General features: G+C 43.0%; 1 protein-coding gene across 1 annotated transcript in view; it reads right to left on the bottom strand.

Annotated features, from left to right (window-relative positions):
- The window catches only part of LOC147126876 (GPI-N-acetylgalactosamine transferase PGAP4-like), a 6,881-nt gene extending 640 nt beyond the window's left edge, over nucleotides 1-6,241 (bottom strand). Inside the window, exons 1-3 of the mRNA XM_086022153.1 lie at nucleotides 6,152-6,241; nucleotides 2,651-3,071; nucleotides 1-406 (exon numbers count right to left, since the gene is read on the bottom strand). The exon at nucleotides 1-406 is cut by the window's left edge and continues 640 nt beyond it. Coding sequence (XP_085878279.1) covers nucleotides 1-406; nucleotides 2,651-3,046 — 802 coding nt within the window. The 5' untranslated portion in view covers nucleotides 3,047-3,071; nucleotides 6,152-6,241. The remainder of the gene's footprint in view (nucleotides 407-2,650; nucleotides 3,072-6,151) is intronic.
- Nucleotides 6,242-13,042: the final 6,801 nt, after the last annotated feature.

The following is a 13,042-nucleotide window of genomic DNA, read 5'->3' as shown; positions in this document are numbered from 1 at the left end:
GGTTCCAGATGGCCAGGAGCTGCAGCAGCAGGGTGGCGCCCAGCAGACCCAGACCCAACCACTCCAGGATGCGGTAGGGTTCCGGGTTCCAGTAGCGCTGCAGCCGCTCGGGGTGGTAGAGCTTGACGTAGAGCGAGCGCGAGGAAAAGCGCCGCCTCAGGAGCTCCTTCAGGACCGGGAAGAAGTCCGGATGGGGCAAGGCGTCGTCCTCCAGGACCACCATGTTCCGGGGCTCCGCCAGCTGGAAGGCGCGGCGCAGGCAGAACGTGTAGTCCTGCTTCTCGCGCTCAAACGTATTGACGGGCTGGCGGCGGCCAGCCGGCCGGCGGAACACGCTGAAGTGCCCCTCCAGCAGTTTGGCGTCCTCGTTGACGTCCGGGCCACTCTCTGCGTCGCACAGCACCACCTGTCGAAGGACGTTGATTGGATTGGTTTCGACGACACATTTGGGGCAACCTTTATCCTTGATGGCGCGGGTGTCAAACTCTGGTCACCGGGGGCCGGTATCCAGCCTGTTTTGGATGTCTCCCTCCTCCCGGCACACCTGAATCCAATCATCTGGATCGTGATCAGGCTCCTGCAGAGCTTGTTGATGAGCTGATCATTTGAATCAGGTGTGTGTCGAAGGTGGGAGGGAAACATCTCAAACAAGCAGAACAGTGGCCCTCGAGGACCACGGTTTGACACCTGCGCTCGATGGGAAATCGTTAGCTCAAAATGACTTTGTGGTTTGAAATGGTCCGCTTGATGGATGGCGAACGTCCTGAGGATTTCATCAACAAGAGATTGTTGGAGAAAGTCCACTGCTCCTAACTTGTCTCGTCTTTTTATGGTTTGTGTCACATGGACAAGTCAACTATACAAAAGAATGATGAGCAAACGCTGCAGGACATTGGCCCCTCTCTCTCTCGACCGAGTCTTGTCAAACCAATCCGTTCCTTGTTGCTGACAGCATTTGATCATCATCTTGTTCTTGCGGTCATGACCCCGTAGCTCGTGACCAAAGATGTGGGAAGGAACGCAGAAAAAAATCCAGCCCGACCCAGGCCCGCAGGTATTTAAGCCCGACCCCGACCACAAACCCGAAATTTCATATTTTATTTGCAGAGCTGGGCAGCGACCCTCCGTCCCCGGTTTCCGTCTTCGTCCTGCATATTCAATCGACCCAGGTGGTCCCACTCGGTCGGAGTCAGCCAACCGGCGTCGAGAACGGACTTTGCCGGTACCGCGTCACATTCAGGTGGCGCACTACTGACATGCGGTCGAGTAAGGAAACAATAAAAAATAAAAGGGTGTCGTATACCTTGCGGTCCCACAGACACAATGACAATGTGCCCCGTTTTTTTTCACGGATCACCACGCCGTGCGTGTGTGTGTGTGTGTGTGTGTCAGTTGTTTTTGTTTGATATATCTTCTTTGTTTGGCAGCGTGTCTGCTCGTGCGGCACCTGCGTGTGACGTAAAGATGATGTAATCGACGCCGATTGGCTGTCGCCGGCGAAAGACAGGCCGGGACCACGTGAGCCCGTTAAATATGCAGGACGTAAACCGGGGATGGAGGGTCGCTGCCCAGCTCTGTTTATTTGTGAGGACTCGGGAGGAGGAGGGGTGATTTATGATAACAAATGGTGATAAACATTTATTAAAACGAAAAAAAAAAAAGTCCGCGAGAGAGAAGCCCGACCCGACTCGAATTGTTATAAATTCCTCATTACTGCTTTGTTTGCACATGCATTGTTTGCTGTTTAATTTGTGTGCTTTAGCATCAGGCATGTTTCGGGCAGCTAATGGGTCCTCTTTGTTTTCGTTGATTTAAGTCGGGCATATTGTTGGACAGAAAAAGGGTCCTATCGAGTCCGTGGTCCGTTAGCCGTTAGCGATTAGCGGCGAACTCGTGCGGTTTTACGGTCGTGTGTATGCGCCGTGATGAGCGAGCTGTTATGTTCTGTGAAGTGGAATGAAGTGCGATTAAAACCAATTGTTCTCTACCATCGTGTCCGGCCACGCTTTTGACTCGAGCGACTGTTTGGATGAGGTGCTCCTGCGAATCTCCCTAAATTCACCGACAGTCCTAGCTCTCCGCAACACGAATGTAATGACATTTCGGGCCAGGTTGGGCTCGGACTCGGGCTTAAGATCTTACCTCTAACGAATCATATTTATGTATGTTGAGAGACTTACCGTGATTTCTCACAATAATTAGCAATGATTTAACATGGCGGTCACAGTTAAATATTACTTCTGTCAATCCCTTGCAAATACTGTATTAGCATTATCGAATGATCACTTCACCAGTGAGTTATTTTGAGAGCAGTCCCGCGTGCTACTGCCGTAGCCCTTGGGGGCACCCCGTTGTTGGTCTAGCTGCTACCAAAGAATTGGATGACTCCAACTTGTCTTCATTTGAACCCTGACCAGGGATGGCAAATCAGGGTCCAGATAAATCTGGTTTAGCTGCCGGTTGAGGAAGAGCGCCTGTGGCTAAAGCCAAACTGTGGCAGGGTTTGGACTTTCTGGACCTGGATTTGCCACCTCTGACAAAAGGGACGTTCTTGGAATTAGTCTTGAACTCTTTTGAGCCCCAAAATATGCAAAACTTTGGAGGTGAAATGAAAGTCACACTTGACTCGAAAGGATGACGGGCAACACACCTGGGCGCAGGGCCGCTCCCCGCAGCCGCCCAGGAGACCGCTGAGCTCGCGCATCACCTGCAGAAGGTAGTGATAAGGCAGAGCCTCGTGCCGCCGAGTCGTCACCACCGTCACCAGCAGCTCGGGATGCCGGGAAAGCATCTCTGGGGGGGCGGGGCCGGTGGCGGGCCGGCGTGTGGCGCTCTGCCAGAAGAGCAGCGCGTCCTGACCGCGCCGCAGACTCTGGCGCAAGGCGTCCTGGCTCATGGTGTCCAAGTGGGCCGAGCGCATGAAGTAGTAGGAGTGCAGCAGGCGGTGGCAGATAGCCGGAAGCGCCACGCAGAAGGTCAGCGCAAACACCACCAGCGCCTGCGTGGCGCCGCTGGACCAGCGCACGCGGCGAATCAGTAGCAGCATTGCGGCTGGCGGCGCCGCGCTTTGGCTGGGGGAAACATCCAAAAACAACCATTTCAAACTCACTGTATTCAGTCAAATGATCCACTTTCTCCTGACACTGGTCGCACGCATGCCTCTGCCAGCTGCCTTTGGGCAGTAGGCGGGGTGCACCCTGAACCCGCTGCCAGCCAATCTCAGGGCACACATGGACGGACAACATTCGGAAGATGTTTTTTTACTCTTTGAGCGCCGTTGACATGAACTATCGTCAGTGGAAAACCTAACGAGGAGGGCCAGAGATGAAACCGTCGTCAACTAAGTTTCTCGGGCGCCGGAAAGTCTTGGCCAGCTCACGTTTTTGATCATTAAACTGGAGAAGTAAAAACAACAAATGGCAACATTGGGTCTTTTTTGGGGGGAGATGAGATCAGCGTTCATCAAAACACACTTGTGAAAATGGCCGACCTCTGGCAGCGTGACCTTTGCCAGCAGCTTGTAATTGATCGGTGTTTGGCACGTTAAATCTGTGACAAAGAGTGTCACAAAACGGAGAGAAGATGACGAAGATTTTTTAAATTCAGAAGTAGAACTGATGATGTCATGTATGTACAGAAACACATGCGCGCGCACACACTACGAAATGGCCAATGGCGCCCACTCACCGTAGCGACAAGTGAAGCCGGCGGCGGCCATCTTACGTTGCCACTCGCTAAGCCCACCTAACTCGAATTTGTTGGTTTCTCTGCGCCATTTTCACGTTAATTTCTGTCTCTGCGGGGAAAATGCCACAGTGGGTGGCATACGTTTGGACCATGAAGTCTAAGGAGAAGTACGACATGTACATTTCATTGTGAATGCAATTATACATTTTCTCGTACAATGTGTATCTGTGAGTGCGACCCAGGATTTGTTTGCATCTTGTTAGAGGCATCAACAATGAATGAAAGCCAAGCGCGTCAGGGACAAAATTTGCTGCGATATTTACACCTAATCTCTAGGGATAGACCGATATTCTTTTTTCAGTTATTATTAGTAGTCAAGGTGGTCGATAACCGATATTTGAAGGCAATATTTATTTGTAGAAAAAAGGGGGAAAATGGTGTCAAATTTATGAAAAATAAAAACTCCAAGTCTCCAACACTTGACTCTGTTTAAATGCCTTTAAGCCCATGTTTATAAAACAACTTTAGTGATTTACACGATGTTAAAGCACATATGTCAAAGTCAAGGCCTGCGGGCCGGATGTGTGTAGAAGGTTTTCTATGGCCCCTGGGCTGATATTGCTTTATTATTAGATCTGGCCCGCAGCAAGCCGGTGTGGATAGCAGATGTGATCGGTAGTTTGTTCGTGCCAGCAAACTCAGTAGTTGCAGATTTCCTGTTTTTCGCCACGTTTGTTGTAATGTGTAAATGTTAAAAGGTGAGTTTAATCATTTAGGTTCGTGTCAGGTAACTGCTGTACATAATAGCCTAGATATGTGCTCGTGAGTGATGTCACGTTGCGTTGATGAACACTAGTTAGTTATTTCGGGTAGTATGCTAACTATTTTAGTGATGAAACGTGAATGTTTATTGTATGTATTGTTTGGCTGTTTAATTTCTTAATAAAGTGCATTGTAATGTTTAGGCATATTGTTAACAAATGGCTATGCATTGGATGATGTTGCTAGGTTATTCTTTGTGTTGTTGCAGACAACAATAAATAGATGTGTCAAGTGGAATACGGGCCTGTGTTCTCTGACAGGAGCACCACATCCATACCTTGCCACTCTAAAATAGGGTTAGCTGGAGACATCATACCAATCATATGATGTCATGTCATGTCATGTCATGTCATCTTCCAAACCGCTTATCCTATACAGGGTCGCGGGGAGTTGCTGGAGCCTATCCCAGCCGTCAATGGGCGAAGGCAGACTACACCCCGAACTGGTCGCCAGCCAGTCGCAGGGCACACATAGACACTGTCAATGAGCGGGAATCGATCCCACGCTGCCCGCACACAACTCAGGCGTGTGTACCACTACACTATCAGTGGACGCCAATCATATGATCCTCTCCATTTTACTTCACATTATGGACAGTTCATACAATCTTGCCGCCCGAGTCAACAAGAAAATTGTTTCCAGTTTGGCAGAAACGCAAACATTCCACTGATCTTGTTTCACAAGACGGGCAGCTGCTTTTTTTAAGGCCATAAGCGGAAGTGACGTACAAGCTGCCCCGCAAACGTAGCAGTAATGTACTTTATTTTTTATTTAGTAACCCCGAACATAAAAACACAACAGCCAGGGGGTGACAGAGAAATATATTACAGAAATATAAAGTGTGACATCATCAGCAGGCGTGAAGGACCCGATCCAATATGGACATTTGAAAAAATTTCAATGAACATTCTATCAGTCCGGCCCTCGGCTTGTCGCAAATATTATTTGCCTTTGACACCCCTGTGTTAAAGCTTTTCTAGATCTTAAAAAATAGACAACTTTGTTTTACGTCTCACAAAAAAGTGCAGGGAGCTCCCAGGCTCAGCTGCATGTCTAACAAATATCTCCTTACAGTTTTCTAAAAATCCACTATAACTGAAATGTTTATCTTTCACACATCTTTGTTTTAAAGTTCAAAAACATAAAAGTGAATCCACAACGCAGCTACTAGCCAGAAAGATAAGCATGTTTCCAATACCGGACTTTCACATGCAGTACTTTGCCGTCCATTTTTTGCTGCACCATGTACAGCACTTGGAGCGGTGGTTGTTTTAAAGTGCTCTATAAATAAAGTTGAGTTTAGCTTTTCATTACGTGGCTACGTACACACACACACACACAATGGCACTCACTCACGTCTTACTTTTATCACCATTACCCGATATTATCAGCAACTTCTTTCAGGGTGTGGTTAGCTTGAGCCGCAAGGCGAGCAGAATTGCCCCTTGCCCCTTTATATGACATAGAAGGGCTCACAGTAATGTTACAAGTGAGTTATAGTAGACTGACATTTACTATTTACTGTGGCGAGCAGAATTGCCCCTTGCCCCTTTATATGACATAGAAGGGCTCATAATAATGTTAGAAGTGAGTTATAGTAGACTGACATTTACTAAAATTTCGGCGAAGTCGATTGCATTACCTTGGACTACTCACTCGCCGACTCCTGTTGTGTATGTGCTTGGCTCGTCCAGGAGACACAGAGAAAGAGCCAGCCAGCAGGGAGCGAACACGCAGCTTTACGCTGATTGGCTGTTACGCACTGTATAAGGAACCAATCAGATGGTGCTTTGGGCGGGCCAATCTGCCTAAGAAGGCAGGGCCAGTCGTGCAGCAAACAGAGAGAAGCACACTTCAGCAAGCGCGAATAAAGCAGTTTTTAATTTATCGGCATTAAAATAAAAAAGGCCGATGCCGATAATCGCTAACATGCTAAATATCCCCCCGGTAACCGGCCCGGCCGATAATCGATCCATCCCTAACCTCAACCAAATAAAACCAAACTGGCTCACTCGTATCAAGACACCACAATACTCATTTTACTGGAACCGCCTTTAAAAGATCTGCCTGATAATGCTGGTCTTGTGGAACGTTTTTTTTTCTTTGAAACTTCTGCAACCACCGATTATTTCAACAAACTATTCATAAAATTTTTAATCTATTCATCTGACAACTGGTTACTCAGTACAGCAGTGTTATGCTAAAACTAACTATGCTCTCTCTCTATATATCCCTCTTTCTCTCTCTCTCTCTCTCTCTCTCTCTCTCTCTCTCTCTCTATATATATATATATATATATATATATATATATATATATATATATATATATATATATATATGTATATATATTAGGTCTGTCAATTCAACGCGTTATTTTTTAAGTTAATCCAACCCCCTTTTGACGCCGTCAATTTTTTTGATCGCGTGATTAAGGTTCCCACATCAACCAGCGGCTGCATTAATAAAGGCTGCTAATCACCATGATCTGTCATATCATGTCATCTTCCAAACCGCTTATCCTATATAGGGTCGCGGGGAGTTGCTGGAGCCTATCCCAGCCGTCAATGGGCGAAGGCAGACTACACCCCGAACTGGTCGCCAGCCAGTCGCAGGGCACATCACCATGATCTATACATGTATATTTTTTTTAAAAAAAGCTTTAGAGTGCATGTATATCTAAAGAAAAAGCTTTAGAGTAGAGGAGGGGTTCCATCTGCTTCAAAATATTGACGATGAGGATTAATTTCTCACCTGACACATGCACGGCTGAGTGCCCCTGCCCGCGGTGATATTCGCGACAGAATTGTGGGCGAGTTACAATATAGGTTAGGCTTTATGTATTTATTCTGCCGTCTTCCTTGGTAAAGACAATCGACACGGCAGGACAGTGTTTTGTTGAGTCTTGTGAGTCAGACGTGAACATTCATTCATTCATTCATTATCCATACCGCTTATCCTCACAAGGGTCGCGGGCGTGCTGGAGCCTATCCCAGCTGTCTTTGGGCAGTAGGCGGGGGACACCCCGAATTGGTTGCCAGCCAATCGCAGGGCACACAGAGACAAACATCCGCACTCACAATCACACCTAGGGGCAATTTTAGAGAGTCCAATCAACTTACCATGCATGTTTTTGGAATGTGGGAGGAAACCGGAGTACCCGGAGGAAACCCACGCAGGCACGGGGAGCAGACGTGAACAGTCTCGTTCTAATTCACCTCTCTCTCTCGTTTCTTTTTCGCGCCGTACCAAACCAAATCGAAAGGGAATGAATACTTAAGCACAATATACATAAATAAATACATACTCAAAAGAACAATATTGCAGCATTTTAGAAAAATAATAAATACAAAATAATATGCCATTTGCGCCAAAGCAGCTGTATTTTATAACAGCAGGAACCATACAGCGCGATCGAGAGCCGCACGGGACAATCTCAGCGGTACACCACCTTTTTCTCATTCATCTATCTGACGCAATTTACATTAAAATATACCCACAACAGAATTTTAACAAACAAAATACCTTTGTAAAACACTCGAGCAGCGAAGCGAATAATAATCTTTGTGTGTCTGAGTGTGTGCATTAGCGTGCGTGTGGGTGCGTGCGGGCGTGCGTTTGCGCGTGTGTGTGGGGGTGTGCGCGTGTGTGTGTGGGGGCGGGGGGTGCGTGTGTGTGTGTGTGTGTTATTGAAAGGGCTAAGGGACTGTTTGTGTGAGATGAATCCAATGTTTGTTTTTTCAATTGAACAGGAAGTCAACCCAAACATTTTTTTTCAAGAATATGTTCTATGCAGGACCCCTAGTTGAAACAAGGCATTCTGATTAATATTGTGTTTGTGGAATATGAGTCAAGCGGCAAAATCTAGCCATCTCAGGGTTCGGCCAGTTTATCACTTCTGTCAACTGAAAATGGCATCACAGATGCCCCGAGGGCTCAAATAACGACCAAACATGGCTCAGTTTAAGAAAACAGATGATCTGTGATTTGTTGTTACCTGAGCAACTGTGATGTCATTTTCAGTCGACAGACGAGACAAAATGGCCGCCCCCGGTGATGGCTAAAAACAGGTGGATTAACTCTTATTCCACAAACGCAATATTATCAGAATGCCTTGTTTCAACAAGTGGGCCTGCACATATTCTTGAAAAAAATATTTTTGAGTTGACTTCTCTTTAATAAAGTATTTGCATAAGAAAATCAATCCTCTTATTCATGATAAGGGTATTAAAATTCGAGAAAATAATGAGAAAATCAAGGGATTTTTTTCCAATACATAAAATATGCGATTAACTACGAGTTAACTATGAAAGAAATGCGATTAAAATTTTTTATCATTTGACAGCACTAATATATATACATATATAAATAAAACCGATTTTCCAATTACGATTTCTTTGTCAAATAAAAATACTGAAAAATGAAGTATTTTGAATGTCTTTTATTTAATCTTTATTTTTCTTTCTTTGAACTCAAAATGCCAGTCCAGTCAATTCAATTTAATACACACAGAACAATCCATTGGGATTAACAGCATTTTACTTACACAACATAGTTCAGATCTGTTCTTAATTAAACCAATAATGAAAGAATTAAGTGCATATACCATCTGAAATGAAATCATCAACATGAAAGAAGGTAGACAGTCAATTCTGTAAACCAAACGGTCTGTCAGCAAGTCATTTTGCCAACCAGCTAGTGACTAGCCTTTCACATTTCTCCCTGGTCTTACTTAAACATAAATCAATGATTCATGCAAAACTGTCACTCAATAATACAATGCACTGTCAAACTTAGTCCGACTGGACCAGAAGCCCGTTGTAGAGGAGAAAAAAAGGGACAGCTTTCAAACATTGAGTTACTTGCTCACGGGTTGTATTGTACATGCTTGGACCACACTACACTACAGATCTATTTTTGCCCGATTTATGAACTAAACTACCCATAGATGTTGTTGTAGTTTTTTTCAGACTGCACACTCGTGGGAGAAAGCGGAAATGCAGAAGATACTATGGTGGCTTAGATACACCAAAAATAAAAAAATCGAACGTGCCGATTTGAACGTTACTAAAATAGTTTTATCCAGAAAATTCGGTTACAGTGCAAAATCGCTTTATCGAGCAGCCCTATTTCCAACAATCGCTGACAGTTTTTAAGGCATGACATTTGAGTTAAATGTAAAAATCGTAGATTAATCTCGGGCGTCACCTTGTGGTTTAGGGGTGTTACACAATTTCATAATTTTTCCTGTTTTGGAGTCGCATTATAAAACACCAGGTTTACAGAACATCAAAAAGTGTGATTTTCAATGATTTATAATGGGAGTCAATGAGCCCCAAAATGTCCATTGCAACAACAGCCTAGCCTAGTGTAAATCTGCCTCTGCCATATGCAATAATTTAGAAACTGCAGCATGGTGCCATTTTGAACTTCTGCATGTTTTAACAACCCTGGAGAAATATCAGCACCCTGGTGTTTTTTAATGCTTTATCTTTGATGTAAAAGATGAAAGACGCAAACATGTCCCAAAAATGGACCAAAAGAAAACCCCGGGGGTTAAACGCGTCTTACCTTTGTTCATCCAATGCAATGTACTTGGCTTGGTCGAACACAAACATGTCATGAGTCCTCTTGAGCAAGCGAAAGACCAGTGTGTGGACCGAGTGCTTCTGCACGTCCTGTGAACACATGAAACTTATCTATGGGTCGGGCCAAAACCTTGTACCTCCAAAATAGTCACTTTTTAGGAGACCCCCAAAATGGCAAGTTTGTTCACCAATTTACGTTGCATCGTGAAAGAGAGTAAGCCATTTTTAAAAGCGGGAGAATGTCGAATCGGAAGCAATTAATTCTTCCAAGGAATTAGTCGGGCGGGAGCGATCAAAAAAGAGCCACCAAAAGTCTCAAATGTTCGTCTTACCTCAGTCATTTGTGGGGATAAATGTCGTACCAAAGGATCAGTGCGTAAAAAATCTAAATGAGAGGGGAGAAGAAGAGAAGTGTTTTTTTTTTTTTTTAATCTGAGACATATTATGCACACCAGCAACGATGAAGACCACAACAAATTCAAGGGGATCTGGCCGGAGGAGGGGTCATCTCAGACAGGGGTATTGTCAGACCGGAAAGGGTATTCTCAGAGAGGAAGTGGTGGTGGTCGTAAAGATTTTTAAATAAAAGTGTTTAAATTTTGCAAATAAAAGCGTTTACATTTTCAAAATGAAGTGTTGGTAGTAAAGATTTTGAAAATAAGTGATGATTACATTTTCACAACAACTTTTAAAACGCGCATTAATGCTGCTTACTATTGGCACCCCCAGCCCCTCTTTTGTGACGATCAGGCAGTGTAACCAGCGTGACAGTAACGTGATTAGGTTTAAAACTTTAAAACTTATAATTAATCCATAGGCTGGTAGACATCTGCTGCTGAGATCAGTGCGAGCATAACCCTTAAGTTAGTTTCCTCTGACTTGATACTATGTCAAGTACCTACCTTGAAGAACCAGAACCAGAATTTTGATTGTCAGAACAGTAATTTTATAACATTTGGCTACTTTTAACTATAGAATAGAAATTTAGAAAAGCCTTTGTAACATCTACTTGATAATACTCAATATTTCTACTTATACTTATAATTTCTAAAAAGTCATGTCATGATGTTGCATTATAAACTTGGAATAATATTTATATAAAATGTGCTATAATATTTACATACCTGTATCAGAATGTTATGACCATTAGCTGTTTGTAATATTCATGTTATAATTGTTAAATATCTACTTATTTAGAAAGTATAATTGTAGTAATCATAGTTTATTTATTTTTATTTATGTATTTTTTCAATACTCTACAGAATATCAGAGGAAAAGTAGGATCTTATGTAAGGGGTAGGGTTAGATATTAGTTTATACTTCCTCATGTCCCCTTTCAAGCAAGTGATAGTCTGATTTGCCTTGCCATATTTTTTATTTTTTATTCTTCTTTGTTTGACCTATAGAAAAATGTATATTTGTATTTTAATTTGAATATTTTATTTACATGCACAAAATAAAGGCAATCAATAGTGGCTGCTACATAAAAGATAAATACCATTGCATTTAAAACCGTAACGTATGAATCAACCGTCTGCTAGATGCATTTTGCACTGCAGCGTTTGTCTTATAATGTGTCTTATAATGTGTCTTATAATGTAATAAACACCGACACAAAACTGAACCACTACTTCCTATGTATACATTATGTTGTAGCATTCATGAAATAACTGAATATTAAAGCTGAGATGGACACAATCATTTATTTAAGATAGTCTCTTCTTGTCTTTGATACTTTACCTTATAGGTCCAACATCACTTGCCATGATTAATGATTACAAAAACTGTATTCTGTTTGTACTCAACCCTGTCTACAATTAAATGTTCGAAAAGACACATTCAAAAGGTTTAGTTAGGTCAAATGTATTCAATGAAAAAGTCTCAGGGCTTTTAAAAGACCACGAGGACATCCCCTCATCTTAACCCCAGGAGGGCAAGAAAAAACTCCAAACACACAGTTAATAGACAATTCAGTGCTATACAACGCAAACCCGAATAGTGTGTAAGTCCATTTCAAGATAAAGCGCTGCAGGATGACTCCTTAGGAGAAGTAGGTCCTCCTCAGAATCCGTCCCGGTTGGTCAATCTCCAGTGCAGCACCACATCATCTGTTAGATCTCCATCTTTATCACATGTGGGGAAAAGCCGATAGAAGTTTTTGTTGCTCCTCTTGCTTCAATTTTTTTTTCCCATTATTCAAATACAATTTTTTTTTAAGAAAATAGCATCAAAGTTTTGGGATGTTTTTTTTTTATCATAAGGAAGGATTTCTTAGTGAAAAGAAACATTGTTATAAAAGTGGGCTTCAAAAATAAATGAAACCATTGATGAAATCAACCTCAGAAGTGTTGTCCAGCTGGTGCTTCCTAAGTTAGAACACAGGAAGGATTTCACCTCGCAGAAATACCTTTGAAGCATCCGTCCAGCGTGCAAATAATTTCCCATAGCTGAAATAAGACATAACATTACATAACATTTTTCATTCAAACAAATTATACAGTTGCACAGTACCAACCTGCCAAGGATGAAGCTTTCCATTAATAGTATACACCAACTTTTCTTCAATACAGGCATGTCAGTCTAAAAAAAAAATAATACAAGCATTTATTTTATAAGCCATGTAAAAACACACAAGGAATGTGTGTTATTTTTGAGCTACAGCATATTAAAGTAACAAGAAACTATAACTAAAAGAACGTTTGGGATGTGACAGGTGCTGCAGTACCGAATAATTACTGCTGTGCAAGTGATAAAGAGAGTCATCAAAAAGTACAGTCAATGTCAACGAAGTCTTCTACAGCTTACTTAAAAAAAAAAAAAAAAAAAACGGGTAACAATGGTGAAGTCATAGGCAGCATCCAGAACTTGGTAAACTTAGGAAGGGGTCACATGATGTTGGACTCCATTTTGGAACAACATAAAGGTCTGCAACATATATGGTCTTTCCC

This window comes from Filicampus tigris, chromosome 22, assembly GCF_054856515.1.
Source record: "Filicampus tigris isolate MCC_2025a chromosome 22, RoL_Ftig_1.0, whole genome shotgun sequence".
Taxonomy (NCBI): Eukaryota; Metazoa; Chordata; class Actinopteri; order Syngnathiformes; family Syngnathidae; genus Filicampus; species Filicampus tigris.
The sequence above is the reverse complement of the archived record's forward strand: the minus strand, read 5'-3'. Positions and strand labels throughout refer to the sequence as shown.